The sequence below is a fragment of the Chelmon rostratus genome, chromosome 5 (genome assembly GCF_017976325.1).
Source record: "Chelmon rostratus isolate fCheRos1 chromosome 5, fCheRos1.pri, whole genome shotgun sequence".
In the NCBI taxonomy this organism is placed as follows: Eukaryota; Metazoa; Chordata; class Actinopteri; order Chaetodontiformes; family Chaetodontidae; genus Chelmon; species Chelmon rostratus.
In genome coordinates this window covers 15,765,096-15,788,734 of record NC_055662.1, presented here as the reverse complement: position 1 = coordinate 15,788,734, position 23,639 = coordinate 15,765,096, and the positions used below count along the sequence as shown (strand labels likewise).

General features: G+C 43.4%; 2 protein-coding genes across 2 annotated transcripts; one reads left to right on the top strand and one right to left on the bottom strand.

Moving 5' to 3' along the window:
* Window positions 1–1,607: 1,607 nt before the first annotated feature.
* LOC121606927 (LHFPL tetraspan subfamily member 2a protein-like) lies at window positions 1,608–14,247 on the top strand. Its single transcript, XM_041937544.1, has 3 exons — window positions 1,608–1,798; window positions 10,523–11,271; window positions 12,495–14,247. Exons 2-3 carry the CDS (start codon window positions 10,860–10,862, stop codon window positions 12,749–12,751), a joined length of 669 nt encoding a protein of 222 aa, XP_041793478.1. The 5' UTR covers window positions 1,608–1,798; window positions 10,523–10,859; the 3' UTR covers window positions 12,752–14,247.
* Window positions 14,248–17,454: 3,207 nt separating this feature from the next.
* On the bottom strand, window positions 17,455–23,080 carry LOC121606429 (secretory carrier-associated membrane protein 1-like). Its single transcript, XM_041936744.1, has 9 exons — window positions 22,903–23,080; window positions 21,579–21,659; window positions 21,247–21,357; window positions 20,604–20,715; window positions 19,703–19,831; window positions 19,395–19,554; window positions 18,871–18,972; window positions 18,667–18,784; window positions 17,455–18,278 (listed from the first exon to the last, which is right to left on the bottom strand). The coding sequence occupies exons 1-9, from the start codon at window positions 22,957–22,959 to the stop codon at window positions 18,117–18,119; spliced, it is 1,032 nt and encodes a 343-aa protein (XP_041792678.1). The 5' UTR covers window positions 22,960–23,080; the 3' UTR covers window positions 17,455–18,116.
* Window positions 23,081–23,639: the final 559 nt, after the last annotated feature.

Sequence of the window (23,639 nt, the reverse complement as noted above, 5' to 3'; positions counted from 1 at the left end):
TATATAATAAACATGCTTTATTGCATTCTTTCCGAGAGTTTGTTGAAAAGACTGATACCACACTCATGTCTGCACGTTAGTATGAAGCTACAGCAGGCAGCTTAGTTAGCTTAGCTTAGCACAAAGCCTGGAAACAGAAGGGAGCAGCCAGTCTGGATCTGTCCGGAAACCTCTAAACCTTGCTCATGAACATGTTAGATCTTTCTTTAATCTGAGCAAAAAACAAATGGCCAAAGTGGTGTGTTTACAGGGTGTTATGTGCTGGACAACTACATGTGCAGATTTTGCTACCTTTGAACTGCGTCCCCTTTTTTTGCTAAGCTAACTGTCAGCTGGCTGTAGCTTCGCACTCAGCGGATAAATCTGAGAGCGATGTGTGTTTCCCAAAATGCCAAAAGAGCCCACTCCTTTCGGGATGAATCCAAGTAAAACCACAAATCCTCATGAGCAAACTGCAATCCAGTCGTAGGCCTTTAAACCATTAAAATGACCCTGCTTTTGAACATTTTCCTTTAACAGCTGTGTTTGTGTGTGTTTTAACACAGCTGAGCCTATGTCCTTCCAATTCATAATCATAGTAATTCAATACTCAAGTGCAGATATTTAAGTCCATCATTTCCATCACTGCTCTGAGATTTTAAGCTGCGGAGTACAAACTTGAAGGTTGACCTTTCAGGACTCAAACTATCGTCTTCAGGGAGTCAAGCCTGAAGTCCTCGTTTCTGTGGCTTTACTCTAACTGGGGTCTACAGCTCCGCCAATAATCAACAGCAAACCAGTCAGTGGTGGAAGAAGTACTCAGAACTTTAAGCAAAAGTAATAATACCACACTGAAGAAATACTCTGTAACAAGTAAAGAGTCAAAAATATACTCTCTTATTATTAACATTAAAATATACTTAAAGTACTACAAGTGAAAGCACTCATTACGCAGAATGGCTCCTTTAAGAATAATGTATATTGCATTATTTGATCATATTGCAGGTGGTAAAGGTGGACTCCGACTGCTTCATATACTGCCAGATAGCTTAATGTATAACAATACATCTGAATGTAATTTTGTGTTTCGTATACTATTAATCTGAATCTGCAAAGTAGCTGGTAACCTGTAGCCTACTAGTTAGTACTTGAGTAAATGTACTTAACTTTCCACCAATGACACCAGTCAGTACAACACAGGAAGATATGAAGTGAATTTGAAGCAGAAAAACTTTCCTTTCACTTTGAAAACTTATTAGTTATTAGTTATTTCAGTATCTCTGAGTGTATTTATGTCTAAGAGCTGTGAGGAAACGCGTTGATTCTCGCATTACAGCAGCTCAAAACGAAAAAAAGGAGGGAAATTTGAGCTTGATTTTTCCAAACAGCTCTGAACTGGCTGACCCAGACGAAGATCAGCAGCCGGTCTAGTTTATGAGAGGAGTTTCCGGGAAGACAAGTCGCGGAGCAATCCAGGAACTCCTCATCATCTTCCTCATCACCTCCGCCACTTCTCCCTCTCCGTCTTCTCTCCCTGACAAACGGCGTGGGGGAGGGGAAAAAGGGGGGGGGAGGAGGGAGGAGAGAGAAAAAAAGAGGAGAAAGGCCGACGTCAGATGGTGGTGGGATGGCTTTTAGCGAGCGAGGAGGAAAGAGAGTAAACGTCCTGAAGAAAGGAGCGTCGGTGAATGAGCGTGTGGAAAGCTGGGTCGTCCCGGGAGGAGGGGGAGAAGAAGAAGAAGAAGAAGGAGCAGCGGCGGTGAAACAGACACAAAAAGGACAGCTTCTGCACTGCAACACCTCCACACTTTGACTTCCTGTAAGTAGAAGACGAAGCAACAAGGACACATGATGTAGCTGCTTTAGACTCCACACAACTGCTGCCTGTCTGTCGGTGTTGGAGGGGTCATTAATTCAACTGTTCTTGGACTGATACACACACATACACACACACTGCAAGAAGTCCTGCTTAAAGCTTCTTTCATCAGTCAAAGCTCATTTGACCTCTTTTGTTGATGTGTTTATTAGCAGTGTGCATGCTTCATTGATTCCTCATCCACAGAGATAAGGCTGAAGCAGCCACCTGATTGAATGATGGTATTTGAGCATTTTCTGTTGGGATGTGCAGCTGACCATACTTTGACCGCTGTGTGTGCTCAGGTACAGCATCTGGTAGCACTAACACCACAGCACAGTGCCTATTATAGAAATCACCTCCACGAGAGGCCCAACTGCTTATTATAGGGCCCGTTTTTTCTCTAAATCGTCATCTGTCTTTCGCACACGTCCACACAGCAGCCTCGTCCCACCGCAACCCCGTGTCCTTGGGGTGCAGGAAGGAGGTCTGGCTTGTGCGAGAGCCACCCATGGAGCTCCCCCCGCCTGACACACATTGCACCAGGAGGGGAAGTGGGACTACATCATAGAGCTAAACAAAACCAGGAAAACGTTCAGTGTTTATTCTAGCCCTCTAGAGTTCAAGGGCAAACTACGGCGGAGCGATGAGAGGAGGGAGGCTCTGCTATCTTTCAGAAAGTTCTTTTCACCAGCAAATGAATAATTGACCGTTAAAAAATGCCACAAATCAGCAGTCTTTAATGTTCGACTGGTTTGATGATGCAGTTGTGCTGTGATCGGCGTCAGTGTGAGCGCCCTAGCCTGCCTGCCTTTCCTAGAAGGAGTTTTGACAACCGTTAGATGACGAGTGCAAACTTGTTAAGTGTCAATGTGTACAGCAATGTGATAGTGATACCAGAGGGAGAAACTGTCCAGAAGTGCGTTCTAGTTGCTTGAGTGAGCTATTGAGGTTTATGCCAGACAGATGTCATCCTGTGTGTGTGAGTTTTTGAACAGCAGTATTAGAAAAAAAACCATACAAATAGTTTTGTGTATGTTTTCCAGTTAATTCCTTATTCTAGTTCTTTCTCTTGCTTCTAGGAGGCCCCTGTTCTCCATTGAATTCCCCACAGTGCTAAAATGAACTTGCAATGACATGTAAAACTTTAGAGGTAGCCACTGCACAGCTGCATCCTGAACTTCTTTATACAACCGTTTACAAGCTAAGCGGTATTGTCCATGACATGTAAACCAATCTCCTTATCTAAAATCCCTTTAATGCAACAAAGTTCCTTTTTCCGCTGTTGTTTGTGTTTTACTTGTGATTTTCTGCCAACTTAACTCAATTATGCAGTGCTCATTGGCAACTCATTCTCATGCCGCCTGTGGGTGCACCACCAACAAGATTTTGTAGCCGCTCACAGCTGTGTTACCACTCTGGTATTTGACATTTAAAAATGTTTTGATGGTTTTCCTATATCACCAGCAAGTTTTCATATTGTAGGGGAATTAATGGAGCAGCTGCCTGGAAAGCAGAAATCAAAACTGATTTAATGTAGTATAAGCAACTAGTTAACATGCAAAAACACCCATGAGGCCCTTCAAACTTTACCGTAAGACAGTGTGGAGTTCTTAAGAAAGAGAAGAAAGAAAAGTTTGTTTGTGCATCCATCATCTTTTTAGAGGTGAACGAGACAGCTGAAGAAGTGAGGAGGGAGCAGAGCGAGGCCACGTCATGCCTGTCTTTGTGTAAGTGAAATGTGAGGGTCACTGAGGGGCTTTGTGCGTCAGAGAACTGTGGGGCCACTCCGGAGTCAGCGTGGGGAGCGAGGGGCCGGAGCGCTGCACAGATTGAATAGGTTAGGGGCCACAGCGGCCTGTCTTCCAGAATGAGGGAGTGCATTCTGGGCCGACGCTGGCATGTCTTTGAGAGCTGAAGAGCGAGCGAGGGGGCCGGTGTCGGCACGTCTTTGTGCAGCCTTTGTTGCGCTTTGAGTCGCACCAGATGAAGAGGGCCGATTCTGTTCAGGCTCTTTGGCACATGCACGCACAAACACACACACACAGCTTGGCTGATAATTCTCTCTGGGGAAGTCATGCGTTTTGATGCAATTATAGCCTGGACGAGTGAGCACAGGCTGGCACCTTCCACAGTTTATGGGTGTGTATTTGTTTTTGTGTTTGTGCATCAGAGAAGTGGGCTCTATTGTTTCTGCACACTGTTGGAGGGCTTCTCGCTGTTGACTTGTTGTTTACATTCTGGGGCCTCTTATTGTCATCGAAACCTCAGGCCCCCTGATTGTATTTGAAAGCCAGAACTGCTGGCATTTCTTCACTCTTCATACACAGTCTGGGAATAACATTTGATGGCTTTTTACAGCTTGAATTGGTTTATAGTGTTTAATCTGGGTCTGTAAAATAAATCTAAACCTAACTCTGGAGCACTAAACATGCCACCGTCACTGACTGGCTGAAGTTATGAGACACAAGCTGTGGTGAATGCCTATCCATGGGAAACATTTTCTCCTCTTGCAACTCTTTCATTCGCTGTTTATGGAGCAGTGGCTCACATGGAGATGGTTAGCAAGAAAGAGTTCTTGAAGAGCGCAGCTTGGCTTGTTTCATAATATCTGGGAGGGTTGAGAAAGCTTCGTTGAAACCAAAGAAACTGAACTCCTCTTTGTGCTCATTCTCTTTGTGCTTTGTATGTTTTGAATGACTCACTCTTTCACTATCTGTCCTCTGTCTTTAGCAGGAAGCACGCTGTGAAAGCAGGTGGATGTTTGCCTCCCTGAGGCTACAGGTTTAGGCGTGACAATCAAAAGGAGCCATAATGTATAAGTCATTAGTGCTGTGTAAGTTCTCTCGTATCTTTTTTGTTTGAAAGGCTTTGTTCTCTCTCTCTGTGTCGGATGGTAGACGTGGTTTGAGTTTCACGAGTTCCCAAAACTGCCTCTCAGACCGCTGGGGGCAAAGAGAGCTCTGTGTCGATCTGCTGCTGTTCAGTAGATGCCAACAAGCTGTGATTAAAATTTACGAGCCATCACTGCAGGGCATGGGTGTCTATATTCAGGCTAATGTTGCGGCTTGCCCTGCTCTTATATCATCCAGTCCGCCGTGCCACAGCAGAGTCCCGATGAAGCCCTGAGAAGCAAGCCTTTTCTTGAAAATCAATAGGAAATTGATTGGGAAATTGAGAGTTGCGGCTGTGTGATATTTTCCCAGTGTGTGGGTGGCGTGTGTTCAACATTCAAGCCACATTGCTTCATTCTTTCTCACTTCACCTTCGTGCATTCCTTCACGAGAGAGGGATATGTTTGGTCCTGCCCAGCTCTGACTGGTATCGTACTCATTTCATATCTCTTGGGTTTTTTTATTTTCCTGATTCGTGGAGGGCCCTCATCTGTGGCCTGTGATTTCCTCACTGTCCACATCTTGTTTGAGTAGCTGTGTAGCCCTGAAGATGGTGAAACAGCTTCTTATGTGGTTTTGGTTTGAGGGCCTTCCTCCTGGCTGGTCCAGATGCATGACCAGACCAGGCGCAGCAGCTTAGGGAACAGATTGCCTTGGTTTGAGGTTTCTGGTTCAGGATCTGTGAGCTAAGAAAAATGAGCTAATGGAGTCCTCCCAGTTCAGATCAACTGGGGGGTCATCTGATCTGGGTGGGTGATCCACCAGCTGAACTGCGCTTTTCTGAACAGGGACGATCTTGTGCCCATTGTAGAGACACAAAAGCATTTTCATCTTCTTTTACAGTTTTTAAATTCATGTCCATGAATGGACTTGTTTCTTCCAAACTCTGTCTAACCTCCCCTTTATACACCAATCTGGGTCAACTGTGCTTTAGATGTCTGAACCACCCACCTTCAGTCCTCATTCACTTTCACCCTCTGCAACAGACTACAGTGGCCAGCGCTCATTACCTCAGCACCTTGGCATGCTACCAGAGCCTTTGCTGATATCTCAGACCAATTACTCTAGATTTACTACTCAGCGACCTCCTCTAAATAACGGCCAACTGACTGACCCACATACACCTCGCATCCTCTGCTTTGTCTGGAGCTCTGAAAGGGCTCAGCTCAAACTGATGTTACGCTTCATTAGTAGAAATTTTTATTGAGCTTCCAGGCTGCTCGGGCCAACAGGTTTTCACAGCCAAACTCGTGGTCCACATGGCTGGCTGTTGGCCCCTCGATTGTATTTTTTGTAAATTCCGTTAAAGAAAGTTTGTGTCATAGCAGCAAGGAGACTGTTCATGTTGGCTCGTAGAATGAAGGATTGGAAAACTGTGTGTGAGTTGGCTTCGGGCCGTCAGTGCATGCACGTAGTCCTGTGTGGCAGGCTTGGTTTGTGTCAGGACAGGAGAGCTGTGTGGGAAGGAGCAGATCCAGATGCAGATGCAGCATATCTACTGTATCATCAGTCAGACTCAGCATCATGGAGGACTCATGAAAGAAGCATAAGACCCCACGACCTGTCAGTGTTGGTGATAATACATATCAATGACAGTGACTCACAGGCACACGGAGAACTGCAGTAACAAAGATCTGACAGTTTGAAGATACCTATCTATCAAAAGCAACTGGGAGGCAGTGACCTCTCACCCACAGCGCCTTGATCGCCATGTTTTGAATAAGTCATAATTCTGAGTGTCTCATGTGGCGTGAAGTGTAGAGTACTCCTCCCTCAGCACTCGCAAAAACACACAGAAAATCTTGACCCTGCCAAGGAAGTGCTGCTCAAGCACTTTCCCAGAAATCTGTTCACCAACCAGCAAACAAGCGGAAAGTATTCATCAGTTTCAGGATGTAGTGACCTTTCTGCACTTCAGCGCACACAATCAAATCGCATACACATGCAGAGTGTATACATACATGCAAATCACAACATGTGCAGAGTAGAATCTAAAGCAAAAAAAAAATTGCACAGCACTGATAATCCTTGTCTTTGCAAGCAGATGAGACTATAAACCCTCTAATTCTGCAATGTCAGTATCACAGAAAAGGGCGAGAAACCTACTGCACACCTCCTCAAGATACTCTGCTCTTTGCCCCACGAGATGAAAAGTTTTCATCCCTGAATGAGTGCAGAGGTTTCCAGTAAGGACTGGGGGAGATCACACAAGGTGCCTGCCGACTGCCTCGACAAGGTATGTTTAGGCTCCATCCCTGTAGTTTAAAGAGGCAGAGCTGCTAATTTGAGGGCATTGTAGTCTTTAAAGACAGCATCATGCCCGGCCTGGATGGACTATAATGAGCTTCAAACTCCACAGAGAAACTAAAACTGTAGCTTGGGTGGCTGAAAATAAGAAATGCATGAACAAACATGCACACACACACTCATACATATATACAGTATAGTTTATATATATATACACACAGGCACACTTGAAATATACACATTTACACACATAGATTTATTCAGGATGCACACACTGAGAATCCTACATCTCTGTATTGGAATGGTTGCTATAGAAAGTGCTTAAACACAATCTGTGTGGGGAGTCGTGCTGAGTGACTGCTGTTATGTGAAACCATTGTAATTGCTGCAGAATGGAAACTGTGATAACAATAAGGAGAGCCATGGTTTTTGAGGATGCCAGGAATAAACTCAAGGACTATAGTAGAATGGGGCGCACCCCAAACCATTCTCAAACACATGAACGCACTTCAAATATCGAATTATACTGTTTTCCTTATAGTTGTAATTCCCTGGTGGTAGAATCACAAATACAAACAAATGCTTCTTCAGACAGTCCTTTGATGCTTTTTGGCAGAAACCGGTGTGAGGGTTGACGGTTTAGATGGAAAGAAGATAGGTTGGAAGCTGTTGGACAGCCGCTGATGCTTCCTGTTTTCTTCCTGTTTACTTATCTCATTTCCTTTTTTTGGCTGATAATGAATAGTCACGTTGTTGTAGCATCTTTATCCTGTTGCCATAACTTAGCTCAGCTCAGTTGTAACTGAAACGCAGTCCGTCGGTTTATCTTCAAGCTGGGTAATTATATGTAGACTGCGTATTTTGTCTGAGGGTTTGTGTAATCTCTAATTAGGATGCAAAACTGTAGAATGGAAATAAAGCAAATTTTAGGTGGAGACATGTCACTGAAAAGACATACAGATGAAATATACTTGAACGTTACAGATGGCAATCGCTGTTGAGCTCAAGACAAAGAGAACCTGTCTACAAACTGGAAGCACAATCCTTCATGCCGACCATAACAGCAGAACTACTTGAAAACACTGTGAAGTGCAGACACGTCTGAATCCCGCTGAACTGAATCACACCCGCATCATAAGTGTTTCAAATCTCATGCCTGCTCCTCAGACGTTGTCATGCCTGTGACTTTGTTATTGTGACGCAGCTGCTGGTTCCTCCTCAACCCAGACTGGAGTTGAATCAGTCAGCCTTTTTAGCTGCATGAGATAATTCTCTTATGTTGTGTTGTCAAGTGTTTCGCCTTGAACTGAGTCAGATTATATCAGACAACATACAACATCAGCGCTCATTCCCTACAGATGTGGTGGGATGATTTAGCATCCTAAATGCAGGCTGGCGGGGGGGGGGTTATGTGTAATCTAATTCCACGCTTACTCCTCAGAGGGCGTCAGAGTGACTTATCACTCTTAATGAATGTTTGTGCGCCAAGCTTTTCATCACCAACACAGTGACACATTCAGTAAGAATTAGAGCGATAACATGATGGAACAGCCTCCCTTCCCTTTTATGTAAAAGCTGTGGATGTATTACTCTGAAGTGAAGCTTTGTTTATAGTGCATCTCATAACTGATACAGACTGGAGTCGATTCACCCGAAATACAAAAAAACAGATAAATCACTTCTCGCTGTAAGAAATGAGATACGAGCCTCTGAGATTTCTGCCCCCACCCTAGTATGATGGAGGGGAATGAAACTTTTGTTGATTGAAACATATCCAACAGCAGCCTGTTTTTTGCGAAAAAAATGATCCTGCTACTCTGGATGACCCACAAACCTCGAGGTCAACAGTTCACAGAGACTGTTTCATCAGTAGATAGTTTAAAAGATAATGCTACAGTGACACATCTCTGATATGCTCAGCAGTTCAAGTATATATACAGTAGGCGCTGTTTCTGCTAGTTGGAGACCATCAGGGAAATCATTTTCCTACGCCAGAGCCATAAAGATGGCTAAATCCATGAGAAAATAGCCAAAGAAATGGGCACAAAAATGGCAACAATAGCTGAAGACATCGCTTTGAAGTTAACTAAGTTAACAAAATGATGCAGGCATGATGGGTATGATTTGTTAGGCCAATGGAAAACGAAAAAATCCCCCCCTGCGAAACAGAAATGTGCATGAACACAATGCCAAGATGAATGCAAATCAGCCTGATCATCAGGGTCGTCTCAGAATGCTGAATGAAATGGTTCACCTCCATTGACATCTCAAAACCAGATAAAACCAATAATATCCACATAGCTAGACACCACTAGAGATAAGTTAAAAATGTTTTTTGTAATTTGGGAAAGTAGACCCTTTAGACATGTTTTTTGGAGGGGACGCACAGGATCGGAAACATCAACGACTCCTCCCGACTCCACCGGTTAGAGCCACCAAGACAGCGAGTCGACCATACTGTAAACCAGATTCCACATATTTTCCTGTGTGTCTCATAACGCTGGATCATGACATCAGACGGCTTCTGAGAAACCTCTGTGCTCCCACGAGACCACGGCTGTGTCGAGGCCAGCGCGGTCACGGCACAACTAAATCACAACATAGCAACAGTATCACAGTCGCTTTGATTGGGGCCTAGACACGCTCAGAAACACTCCCATGCACACAGAGAGGATTGCTCAGACACTGTCATCTGTTACATGTTACAAGTCGTTTGCAATCAAGTTTTAATTGCTGTTGAAGAAAGAACATTCAATTTTTTTAAAGTTTTGTTGCAGCTTCAAAAATAACATAATAAAACGCTATCATAAAGCCAATACCCACTCCCTCTAATGTATTGCATGTATTCAGGCTATAATTTAAATAGTAAACTGGATGATGGAGCTCACGTCATGTGTGTGCTTGCCGCAGCAGTGAGGATCTGGCATGTGTTACTGTCAAATGTGGCATGCTGTAACAGAGCTCCGCGCTGATCTGTGTTGACAGCTGCTCAGACACACAAGGCTCCAGTCATTTTGCAGATAAAAATCGAACACACAAAGGCCTCGTGATCATGAGTAAAATGACGACAGTAACCTCTCATGCGCGCGTGATTCATCTCGACCGTTCCAGCAAACATCTGGGAGTGTTGCTCATGGTACGCTCGCAGCTGGCTGATAGTGAATCTGAAGTAGCGCTCTGTGGGAAGATGGTGGGTGAGGATGGGTCTGTTCGATGACAGGGGTACAAATGAGACATCCCGCGGGGCATCCAGCAAACACAAGGGAGCTTGATGATTCACAGTCGATGGGAAATCAGTCGCTGTTCAACCTTCCCGAGTGCAGCCTGCACGGGGTCATGCAGCAATGTTTCAGGGAAAATGCCGTGTTGTGAACATAAATGTAACAGCATGTATGAATTGTGAAAATCACTCTGAAATTCCACTAATTTACCAGAAACTGTTTGTGAAAAAGGCTTCACACTGCGTCCCTTTTTTCTCCCCCTTCCCCCTTGTACACGTCAGGTACTTCTTTGTGTTTCTGACCCTTTTGTATCTCTGTGTCTCTAGGTGTGCTTTTCAAGGCGGTGCCATGGCTGAGGGGAGCTGCTTCGGTGCGTTGTAGCTGTTTGGGATGACCAGAGCCGGACTTTGCCTCAGACGAGAAGCAGGGAAAGCGAAGAAGAAAGAATCGTGAGGGGAGGGAAAACATCTGCTCGGAGAGGATAAGATCAGCAGCCCATCTGGATCTGAACAGAGAACCTACTGGACCTTTCTCTTTTTAAGGAAAGGAATTCACACTCGGCAATAACAGCTTTCTGTCACCTGGAGGAGCTTTAAAGGGCTTCACACATTTTTATTTTACTTTCTATCATCGGTTGCTGCCATCTCAGAAACACTTAACGCCATGTGCCATGTTATTGTAACATGCCGCTCCATGCTCTGGACATTGCTCAGCATTGTAGTGGCCTTCACCGAGCTCATTGCCTTCATGAGCCCTGATTGGCTGCTGGGATTCCCTCGGTCGCATTCCAGCACGAGCGGGGCGGGAGTGGATTCCGGGGAGTACCGGCCGTCTCTCGGCCTCTACAGCCGCTGCCTCCGCATCGGGACCCGGGGGGTGGGGGTGAGCTGCGGGCCCTACGCTGGGACATTTGGAGAAGTGGCCAGTGGCTTCTGGCAGGCTGCCATGTTGTTTCTGGCTGCAGGGACGTTAGTGTTAGGAGGAGTGGCCTGCATCTCCATCTTCAGCCTGTGCTTCCAGAGCATCCTGAAGAAGAGCTTATTCAACATCTGTGGACTGCTTCAGGCTATCGCAGGTGAGACGTGTGTGTGTGTGTGTGTGTGTGTGTGTGTGTGTGCGCGTGTGTGTAAGGGTGTGTGTGTGCGTGTGCGTGTGCGTGTGTGCGTGTGTGCGCGTGTGTGTAAGGGTGTGTGTGTGTAAGGGTGTATGGATGTCTTGCACGGAAAAAAAGCAGTGCTGTGTGCAGAGCTTCCACACAAACTGTGCTCTCAAAAATCACTGTCACTCAAGTTGGAATGTATTTTGCATGTCATTAGCAAAAATAGACAGAAAACACAGGAAGAAAATGATGGTAACAAAAGTCCCCAGCTTACCACATAAAACATTCATTCATAAAACGTCATAAAACCTTTTTTGAACTTTCAAAAGTTTTCAAATTGTAACTCTTTTTTTAGTTCTTTAGTTCTTATTTTCTAATCTATCTTAACGTCAGACATTGAATGCATGTCTCTGTCTTACTAAAGCAGGTGGACTGTGGAAACGCTCACCAATGGAAAAAAATCAAGGACTCCATTGCTTTATCCCTGTCAAAGTCTGATATGTTGCGTAACTAACAGACACTGAACTTTCTTGCTGACACAACAGAGACGAATGAGATCAAGATCTCTGCAAAATAGATGTCTGAAGCAAAGTAAAAATGAATAAAAAAGAATGTGTCAAATTGTGTCTGAAAGTAGTTGAAGTACAAACAGTACAATGATTATATACACATATTCACTCTGAGCCCAAGAAGCTGAACAGCTAATACTGACTGTGTGGGCTCTGTAACACACAGTCTTCAGTAGTTACACTATGCAAGCATATTACTGTATGTTTTATAGTCAGAAATTATAAAAATTCTTTAGGGAATTTCGAGTTCTTTCGAGTTTACAAGTTGAAACATCTGAGTTTACAAGTTGGCAACATCGAGTCGCCCTCCATCTCAATTTTCCTGGTTGGACGTCGGACAATCCAAATATACCAAACTTCTCTAAGTCTGTTTGCATGTTTCTTTCAACAATGGGCTCCCGCAGGTGTGTTTAGTTGGATGTGTCTGTTGAGTAGGTAATCTATCATTATGTGTCACCGGCAGGGCAGTCAAATGGGGTCTCTCGTCTCATCACAAATCAAATAGATGTATCCTTCACCAGAGTTGAGTCACCGTGTTCCCAGCTGCGCTGTGATTTGTTTGAGCTTTCAGCCCTGATGTTTGCATGTACGTGACTAAACCCCTCGCCCCGTTGTGTGCTCTCCCTCCAGGCCTGTTGCTGATGGTGGGCCTCATGCTGTACCCTGCCGGTTGGGGTTCAGAGAAGGTGATCAGCTACTGCGGCCCCGAGGCCTCGCCCTTCAGGCCGGCCCTGTGTTCGCTCGGCTGGGCCTTCTACGCAGCAATAGGAGGGACGCTGGCAAGCTTCCTGTGTGCTGTTCTGTCCGCGCAGGCCGAGATCGCCACCTCCAGCGATAAGGTTCAGGAGGAGATTGAGGAGGGGAAGAGTCTGATCTGCCTGCTCTGAGCCCTCGGAAACCTTGGGAAATACATGGACACATGCACAAGTCAGTGGAGGAGGGGACAGATGAGTGCTTTTCTTCTCCATAGCCTGCATAAAATCAGCTGATTGTTGAAAAGTTAGAAGCCTTAGTGACAGTTTTTTTAATTGTTAGACATAGTGTTATCTTCTGAAACATGCTGATGAAGGAAAAAATGTATTATTCCTTTCTACAGCTTCAGATTAAAGTGCCACAGAAAGGCTGTGGTACAGCAGCAGGCTAAGGAACATTACCTGTACATTTATCTACTTTTTGACCAAGATACTGTTTATTTTTGTAATAATTCTTGCCTTAAACCACTGTATTGAAATAGCAGGAGATTAGTTTAAAAAAAAAAGGTAGTGGATATGTTGTTAGTGTTATTGTGGACAGTTTAAACACTGCCAGTAAAACAGTGTGTACGGTTGTAATGTCGGTAAAATGTTCATTCACACGGTTCACCTGCAATCCTCAAAAAACCACTGAATACTAGCAGATGTCAGCAAAAACACCCAACAACAGCTTGCATATGTGCTGTGTGTGTACGTGTGTGTCTAAGTGTGTGTGTGTGTGTGTGTGAATGACATTAACTGTTGAGGTTTCTAATTGTCCATATGCTCTGATTGTGTGGCACAGCAGGACAGCGAGACTCTCCAGCTACTTTTAAATGTGCTACTCAAGGGATTGTTCACTTTAAAGGGAGTTCCTCCTGTTAAATGGATTGTTTGTGGGTCTGTTGCAGCTTATTTAGTGGCAGAAAGTGTGTGCAGAAAAGGAACAGAGACTTCGCCATATGTTGAGGTTTCATGAGGGCATGTTTGCTCACAGCGAGATAAAGCAGGATATCTTATCATGAGTTACCTTATGGCGTGCCATATAGACAAGATCCAGCTATGTAAATATGTCCCAGACAAATAGTGAGTAAATATTTAGAAAGGCCTTTGATGAGGCTTTGCAGGATTAATGCAAAAACCTCTAATGAGTTGTCAGTGTGCTTTAACTCAAAGCTGATTAAGGCAGACCTCTTGGTTTGGTTGGTACATTCCTCCTACAGATCATCTGATTCTATGTTTTGCACTTGGTCCTTGATTCATTTCACATTGCTATATATTTGGCTCACTTTGTTTTCATGTTTTCCCCATGATGCTACATTAGTTTGCTGTAAATGTAACATTGTGTGATTGCTTTTATTCATTGTAGATGAGATGTGCAATAATTCAACCGCAGTGTGCTGTGAGAGTGAGTGGACTGAGAGGGTGAGACTGAAGAGTGACGTGTCATGGATTTGTATAAAAAAAAACAGCATTTCTAGTCTGTCTGTGCTTAAATTAATATGTTGACTGTCCAGCTGTTTTTGTTACATTAACAAAAGAGTAACAGCATCTGTGGCACATTGTTTGATGCTGCGTGTGTGACAGGTTGACATGTGTGAGGAGAGATACAGTCTGTACTTTGTATTCCAATAAAATAGGCCTTCTTTACACTGATGTGCACAAGTTCCTTCTTTCATGTGCCTTTCCTGTTAAACTTCCTTAGGAAACACTGACACCTAGAGATGGAAAGTAGGCACTACAGAGCAGTGCTTCCCAATCAGGGCTGCAAGACAACTTCATTTTAGAACTGACATAGAATTTTCATTACTTCATCATATAACTGTTTAAATTTAGTTTTGTTTTCTTTTTATTTTAACTGTTCACACCTTTATAACACAAATTGTGGCAAGTGGGTGGACTGCTTCATTTTTAAAGGGTCACAAGCTGAAAAGGTTGGAAGCCACTGGCATATACCAGACTGTTAGCAAATATCTTGGCTTTAAATATAAATGATTAGCATTTACTGAAATACCAGCCATGACAGTGTGGCTGGTATTGTTTTCACCTTGTGATTGTGTGTGTGTCATAATGGCAAAGTGTGCCCCCTGGAGACACCCATTATAGAGGGAACTACCATAGAAGCAGTTTCAAGTACTTCACAGTGTTTATGTCTGTCTGTGAACAGATTTTGTCACTGTGACAGCGTCACAACTGTACAAGATGCAGTCCTGAAACTGTACAGATATGTAGCTGTGATCAAAATCAAGGCATAGGTTGAAGATCAGTGTGGTCTGGAGTAGGGAAGGGGGAATTAGGTACAACTCGAGACCACCTTGTGATGAGATCACACCAGCCATGATGACAGTTTGATGTGTATCTCCAGCTCCAGTAATTTTTTTTTTTTGTCAATTCACACAGATATGAAGCAGATAAAAGTTATGTTAACTACATAATGGTCTTTGGAAATCCACAAATGTTTCTTTCAAATTTTATTTCATGTTAATACCATAAATATACAAAACTCAAACTATTTCGCATGCAACAAAGGCCAGACAAGAGTGCATTACGTTTTCTTTTTACATGTGATTGATAATGGGGATCAAATGTTCAACTTTACAAAATATACAAGTGTCCCTTTTGAACAAGTTTCTTCTCTGATTCAGTGAAATAACATGGTCACAGGTCAAAAACAGAGTTTTGTGCCAGCAAACTACAGACACGTCGTTCTGTACTGCAGACTAACTTGCCAAATCCATCAAGAAATTACTCACTGTGGCATGGCTTCATATGACTGTTTAAACTGTTTAAAACTATAGATGCATGGGAATCATGTGGGCGTTGTAGCAAAGAAAGGTCGTGTTATATCATAAATTAAAACATGGCAAGGGAACACATCACAAACCAAGATTTAAAAACAAATCTATATGGACATTTGGTAGATTTCTCACAGCTGTTCAGGACATAGAATAACACTTGAGGGAGATTTTTTTTTAAACTTTCATACTAATCATGCACACATCCTCATCCACACAAGCACTTCTCTTGCAGGGTCAAGTTGCAAAGTCATTAAACACTTTTAATCTAGCTGATGCTATGATCATGTCATTACAAAACCACACAAACATAATACATGAAATCAAACCAAACAAAGCCGAAATGCAGACAACTTAAATTACACCATAAATAAAAACATGTTTGTCTTTTGCACTAACTTCAACGTAAAACAAGAAATGTGCAATGATTTTAAAACAAAAGATTTCCAAACAAAAACAATACTGCCAAGATGTAGGCTTATTATATTGTGACTAATGATTGACCTTCAACATGTGACCGGGGCATTTTGTCCACCATAATGTTCAGTCCATACATTTGTAATATCAGCAGTACCAGTTATCATTCATCTATCATGCACATCTTCAGACAACCACCACCACTATGAGAGGTGCTAAAGCATGACACAAATGTAACCCACTTCCATATTTCACTTCAGTAGTCTGTACAACTTAGTGCTGATTAACACTGTTATTATCGTATACAAATCAATGTATCTTAGTGATTTCACTGAATGTGCATCAAGTCCAATCTCTGTTACCTTGATGCTCAGTCTGGCTGTGAACAGTCAGATTAACAGGGCAGGGTGATACCATGATCAAGAAGGTGGTTCACCAAGGCTGAGGCTTGACCAGTGCACTCTCTGTTGAGCTTTAGGAGTGGGGTCGCACCACACCATAGTGCAAATGTCTCTAGTGTAAATGGTCTACAGTCAACACCTTTCACCTTTTTTTGTGCATTTCTCCGGTGTGGGATCAATAAAGTTTAGCTTATCTTAATAAACGTCTGATGCCTGTGATCCAATACTGACAGAGGAAGAACCACTGGACTGACTTTTTTTTTACCAGTAAAGATGCAAATGCAGTGTTAATCTATGTAGAGTACATATACACAGTATCAATTAATTTTATGTATGCAGGTTAATCTCAAGAAAAAAAATCTTAGCTTTATCACTGTCCATGTCATCTTCAGTGAGAAAAGGCAGGCCACTTCTCTCAGTTCTCTCTATGAATGGTGCGTGTCCTTTTCAACAGGAAACATGACAACAGGAAGCCATGACCAACCGGCCCTCAGATTCATAGCAGCGTTAGTTTTTAACGGAGTGTGAGGGGCTACAAAAACAACTGAGGGGAAGCCACATAGTAGTGTGTTAATGCCATACATACATCAAGGAAAATGTGAATAATTCTCACGTTCTTCTCCCCTTTTGCACCAGGCCATGAAAGCGTTTAACTGAACCTCTTTTAGGTTAGTGGTGTGAGCTGATGGTGACCTACTGGTGACCTGGGTGTTCAGTGTTCAGTCTTCACAAATAGATCCAAACATCATCAATCAGCCAAACAGCCACTGGGACATGCAATAACTTTACAGCTCGCTTCTCACAGAAACCAAGGGGAAAATAAGGAGGCAGACACTCCCCCAAAGCTTGTCACCACCTGTAGCCTGAGAAAAGGCTGATAGTGGACAGAATGACTTTGCCAAAGAAACAGCTACCTGCAGTGTGCTAAACATGCATGTCGTTATCATGCTGTCAGATCTTAGTAAGCCACAGAAATGCTGACCCAGCCCACTTTGCCAATCAAAGTAGCACAAAGAGTGGGAGTAATTGTTCAACTGGTAGGTGTCATTGGAGCACTGCTGGGGACTGGGGGCAGGTCCTTAAACAAGAGCATACCAACATATTTCTTTTTATATGGATACCAGAATGGTATTCGTCATGAGTCTCAGAATAGAAGCAGAGATATAGGGCAAGGTATAATTTACCTTTCAGATTTCAATGACCAAACACTGGATTATTAAAAAAAAAAAAAAGCCAGAGCCACGATTTTCTAAAGTACACATTCACACACAGGCCCAGCCATTCAAACACACACTGTACTTTCGGTATGTGACCAAGAAAACAGAACTATGTGCAAAACACCATGATCATATTATCACTTTTCATGACTCTATACTGTATTAACCAGGCAGGAAGCTGTTTGGAGGTCATCACCATGACAAAAATAAGGTATGCTAGATCTGCGACCTCTGGCTGACCTAGGATCACCTCAAGGTGACAGAAGAGCAGGGAAAGCGAAGGAGTGAGATAAAATCCCACACACTCAGAGCACACCTTGAGTCACTTAGTGGATATTTCAGGGTGTGAGCAGACAGTCGTCTGACTGAAGAGCAGACAGGAAGGATGTACGAGTGTTTTTACTGAAACTTGATTTTAAGTGAAGGTAGACAACTCTGGTCACTTTATCTGACTGGTTTCTCTGTTATTTCTGGTCTCTGACTCTTTGCACATTTTAAGCAAAGTGAGCAGGGCAATCTTAGCATAACAACATTCATAAAAAGAATCAATTTGATTTGAGAGCCTGCAGGGCCAGAGTTGTGCACCCCCAAACTTTTGTGTGTATATGCCTGGGTGTGTGTGTGTGTGTGTGTGTGTTTGTGTCTGTGTGTTTGTATGTGTGAGCATGTGTGCATGTTCGTGTGTGTCAGTTTATGGCTGAGGTTTGAAGGCCCCACGAGCAGCATTGGATGCAGCGTTGGCTGCAGCGTTGGCGGCTGCAGTCTGAACGGTCTTGTTGGACATGACCCCAGTTGCAAACTCCTGCTGAGCCTTCTCAAAGCTAGCACCAGTGGTACGATACAGTGCGTGCACCTATTGAGAGCAGAGAAGAAAATTAGCTGGAATTGAGTCAAATGATTTAAATCTACCACAAGGCTTCTGGCACAGCACTGAATAACTCAACTAGGCAGATGTTTCACTTCCTGGCTGATAACATTGACGTTTGGCTCAACATTAGTAGTGAATAATAATTACACACAGTATCCTGCTTATTCTTGACACCTTTCTAGTGCCTGCTTGAACTCACATTTCCTCAGTATGTTAGAATACTCCTGTCCACTCTCCATTTTTAACCTTATTTTTAAGGGACTCCCATAATGAGATGGCTAGCTACTGTACTGCCATTCAGTTTCTTGCAGGTTGAGTCTATTAACCACAGCAACTTATGTCGATATGTTGTACTTCTTTGTGACTGTGTTACCTTTTTAAACATAATGAGCGAGCCCACAGATAGTGCAGTGAACAGAGCTGCAATCAGTAACATGATGATGCCCACTGGGATACTGGTGTTCAGACCAGTTAAAGCTGCGATCCACCCGCTGGCAAAACAAAACAATGACAATGTGAGTGAATTTCAGTGCACACCTGTTGAGGTACAGAATCAGTGAAAGCACACAATACTCACCATGTTCCCCAGCCAGTGATGCCAATAGTTTGTAGGACGTGAACTCCAAACTGACAGATATAGACGAAGAAGAAGACAAAGAAGCGGAATGAACTATCACTCCTGTAGTGGAGACAGAGAACAAGGCAGTGAGAGAGCAACGTGGAGGCAATGAAATGTCTTCAACTCAGTCACTAATCGTCCACTAAACATTAATTCCTGTCTACTTTCCTCAGTTAGTGAAAGTCTGCCTTTATTCATGTCTTTACTTAGTACTCTTCTCATACAGCAAAATTTTCTTAACAGTTAGCAGGTGTAGAATTGGAAAAGGAGAGGCGGATAAATAGTGAGCTCCTACAACCTCAAGAAATAACTGCATGTTCAAAGTCAACTGCCCACTCCTTTTTACCAGGTTCATACTTGGAGCAATTACTGCCTTTTGCTTTATCTGCACATAATGGTTGTCCACAGAGACATGTTTCTGTTCTGTTTCTGTTCTGTCTACTGCTGCAGAAGGCCGAGTCATTTTCCACATATGTGCGTACCTGAAAGCCCCATAAAGCGGTCTGTACCAGCAGACGAAAGAACAGGGGGTGAACAGCAGAAACCATAGCATGGCCAGGCCAAAATCTACACCACGAGATGCATCCACACAGAACCAGGCCAGGCAGCCAAACATGTTCACGAACAGCGTGCCTGCATGAACTGGTAAAACAACAACAAAATGAGGACCTTTGATGTCAACGTAGTATTCTGTAATTCATTCAGAGCAAAATGAAAATAAATCTCTTTGTTTTCCCATGTCACTGGTTCACAAGCATACAGCTCGTTTTGTGTCTGATGTTCCACTTACACATCCACAGGTTGTACATGATCTTGACTGTCTTTTGGAACTCTACGGGAATGTCCACTGCAATATCATGGTAGAAACATGGACCAACAGGGAACTTCTCTGGAAGTGGAGGCCAGTTGTTCTTACGCCCTGTGTAGACAAAAGCAACAAGTGTTTGAATGATTAGCCAAGTGTACTAACAGAGTTTTCATTAAGTTAATGTAAAGCATACAACAGAGTGTGTGTGTGCAAGAATAGGGAACAAAAGAACAGAAGAAGTACAATACACTGACAATCAAAAAAATGTTCATTGAGAAATATCTGTGACTTGCATTTTATTGGAAATGCATCAGATAGTGTTATGACTCTAATGAGGAACCTTTAGTGGAAAATCTAATCTACATTTTTCAAACTGATAGCTAGCATGCCTTTTTCAATCAGAGCTCTTCCCAGTGTCCAGATGCCTTTTGATGATGTAGGCAATATTGCAAAAAGCTCAAAAATACTTTCCCCACTGTGTCACACATTGTATTTCTGAAAATACAAATTGTCAACAAATGAGAGAGACTGAAAACCCTAACATTTATGACACAGATATTTTGCAGAAAATTTAATTATTATGAATGTAATCATCCCAATAAGATGATTCATTCGCAACAGAGAGGAAACTCACAGTATATTGGTGCTTTCATTGAATGTTTAATAAATAAATGAACATTGTCTCATGTGCATGTAATATGTGACTCAGAGAGTTAATGATGTTCATCACAAATGGAATGTTGAACCAACTTATGCTGTTGCCACAGTAACACATCAGCTTTCTGAGTGTTATTAACACTGTCATAAATCCAGCTTTGATTTGGAACCTAAATATTAATGAGTGAGTGAGTAAAGTGAGTGAGTGATGGCCTGACTGACTGACCTCCCGCAGCTCCGTGGGACTGTAACTCTCTCTCCCGACGATCGAGCTCTGCTGCTTTCTTCTCCAGCTCCTCCTGCCTTCTCAATAACTCAGCCTGGGCACGCGCTTGGTCCTAACACGGACAGAGAAATGCTCGTAAAACTCACTAGCCAACATCTGACAGGAGACATAATATCCAATCAGGTAAGTGTTGAGGATATTTTTCAACTCAGGGAAGCTTGGCTGCATTAGCTTGAAAAGGAAAAAAGGGTTTTACGTTTGGAAAACTGGTTGTTCACTTTCTTGTCTTCTTCAGTTAGTTTTAAACTAGCTCTAAAACTGTATTACGAGAGGAAAGCTACAAGTGGGGGAGTGGGCATTAAATGAATTCACACTATTCAAGACAGTGACGTGAAGGGGTCCGGAAAACATCAGATGAAAGACTGTACCTCATTACGTCGCTGCTGGCCATCAGAAAACAGATGAATATATGAAGGACAAGAGGAAAGCCAAGACAGAGAGTGTCTTTATGACATTACAGCGTGGTGAACAAAAATGTTGAGAATCTATGTCTTCAACCAGACTAGGCTGAAGTCATAGACTTCAAGCAAGTCAAGAACTACACATGATTGAATGTATATAAACATGTTTCTGTGTGTAGTACCTGAGTCTGTTGCTGTGAGTACGCCGGCGGCTCTTCTGTGGGCTTCATGATGGCTGGTTGTGTGTTCTGGGAAGGGGCGGGAGTAGATTTGGGAGCATTTCCTGGGGCCGCCTGTAAGCAGTATAGACCTGCTATGTTAATATTTGTGCAATCAAAAGACAATGAATCAAAACTGTAATTAGGCCAAAGTCATTTTTTGCCAGTTAAATCCTCTGTGACTGAGAGGTGGAGGAGAGAGAAAGAGGGTAGTGGATAAAATGAGGTCACTGACTCAGAAGCACACAAACCCATTCATGCACACACTCATCAATAGTTATGCTAGTTAAGCTGACCGTTCTGGCGTCTGTGAAGGGGTTATACTCCTCCAGACCACCAGGAGGGGCAGACTGGGTCACCTGCGTCACTGAAGGATCCTACAGGGACAGAGAGGAACATGAGGGGTTTCAGGGGTAAACACTCTCCACACATTCATTGGGTCTATTAATTCCCAGGTTCTAATCAGTTATTACTGATGTGGCAACAATAGGTAGGTTGGAAACAGAGCAGGATGTACATGCAACACAGTAAAAATGTTCCTTTTACTACAATTCAATTTGAAGTGGCCTTTCTTGATCTTGTGGCCATTTGAAACACTATGAATGGGATCAGGTGCAGAGAGACCTGGAATAGGCTGCTAACTGCATGCTTGCATGAGACGACAGTCTATGTTGGCCCACTAAATGTGCCAAGAAGAGCTAACAGTTTGCAGGTTTTCCAACCAAGACTCCACCCACTAATAGACACACCTTGCAGGGGAGGGGCCGAACAGTTAAATCACCTGCCAAGGTGTTGGGTTGGGATAAACCCCTGCAGACTGTTGGCAAGCCCTGGTGTATGGTACAAGGTAGGATCACGAGGGAGAATTAATCTGCTGGTCACAGCTGCACAAGACAAATAAACAGCGTGTTGCCTGCATCTGGCCTACAATGAACAATAAGATAGATGGAAAACAAACTAACATCATGTTAACTATCATGATTTTCGTTTTACACGGAGAATCGGTCTTCTGTGTCACTCCACACTGAGTAGGAAGTCGATGTTTCAAGACAGTGTACTGTTGTGAACACTGTCTACGACGTTTACGCGTGCTGGGAATTAAATTAACGCAAAGTTTATGCTTCAGCATCGCTGTGACAACATAACTCCAAAAAGACGTGTCAAACTCTTAACAGTGAGTCCCAGCACGGTTTTTTAAAGAACTGGAGTCACACAATGTAGCTAGCTAACTAATACTAACCAACCAGTTAGCTATTCACCAAGCTAGCAGGTGCCAGCAAATGTTTACTAACGGTGGGAACAGCTAGCCAGCTAGCATCATGTGTCTTTGTTCTTAGTTGGCATAGCCGTTATTACAACGTTGAAAACATGCCCAGCAACTACGTGCTACATACTCCTTCATGGCTTCTTTTACGAAGTGCACAGCAATATAATGTGAGTGATAAGAAAAATAATGTGAATGATGATTAGCTCGCTCGGCTACCTAGCCGTACACTAAGGAAGACCCCTAGCTAGCTGTCAAGCAACTAGCTAAGACAGTTAGCAGGGATACTAAAGTATGCCTGGCCTCATTGGGCTTCGAAGCGTACGTTGGCTAGCTAGCTAAGTTAAGTTAGCTACCTGAAAGGGATTGCTGAAGTCCGGGTCTGCAAACGGGTTGCTGTCAAAGTCGGACATTGTACAGCCTTTCTAAACACGGTTTCTTGTGTGGAAGAGCTCCCTGATTCTCCAGGGAAGGTTCGCTCTCGTGATATGACTGCCTCTCTCTGCCGCTTGCAGTCTTCTCCGCCTCCTTCTGATGGAGACCCCTTGCTTAGCAAGTTAGCCAGTAGCACAAAAATGGCAGCAGATGAGAGGAGGCGTGATGAGCAGCACCCTTCTACGTCACCGTTTCAGCACCGCGGACAGCATGACGTCTGCACAGGTACAGTACATTTGAGCACACCGGTGCAGTGTGCTGGGATGAGGAGCATCGGTCTTTTGTTTCTCTGGTACAATTTAAGTTCCTATCTCACATAGAACATAATTATTACAGTTGAGAACTGAACACTAATGAGAATAATTACACACCGAAATAAACCTCTCACACTCACACATCCATCATTTTCTTTCGACACTTGGCCAGGTTAACATATAAGGGTTTTTTTTATGTTGATTCTCTATTGACCTCCATCCCCCATCACCCCCACCCCCCATGCACCTTCCATGCATTGTGTATGTGCCTTCAAGTACAGTGTGCACAGCACTACACAGCAGCTTCATTTTTTACCTACAGGCACAAAATCAGCCAGTACTCCTATGCAGGAATATAACTCCCTGGCCCCACGTTTTGTGTGTGCAAGTTTGTTTGGGGTAGT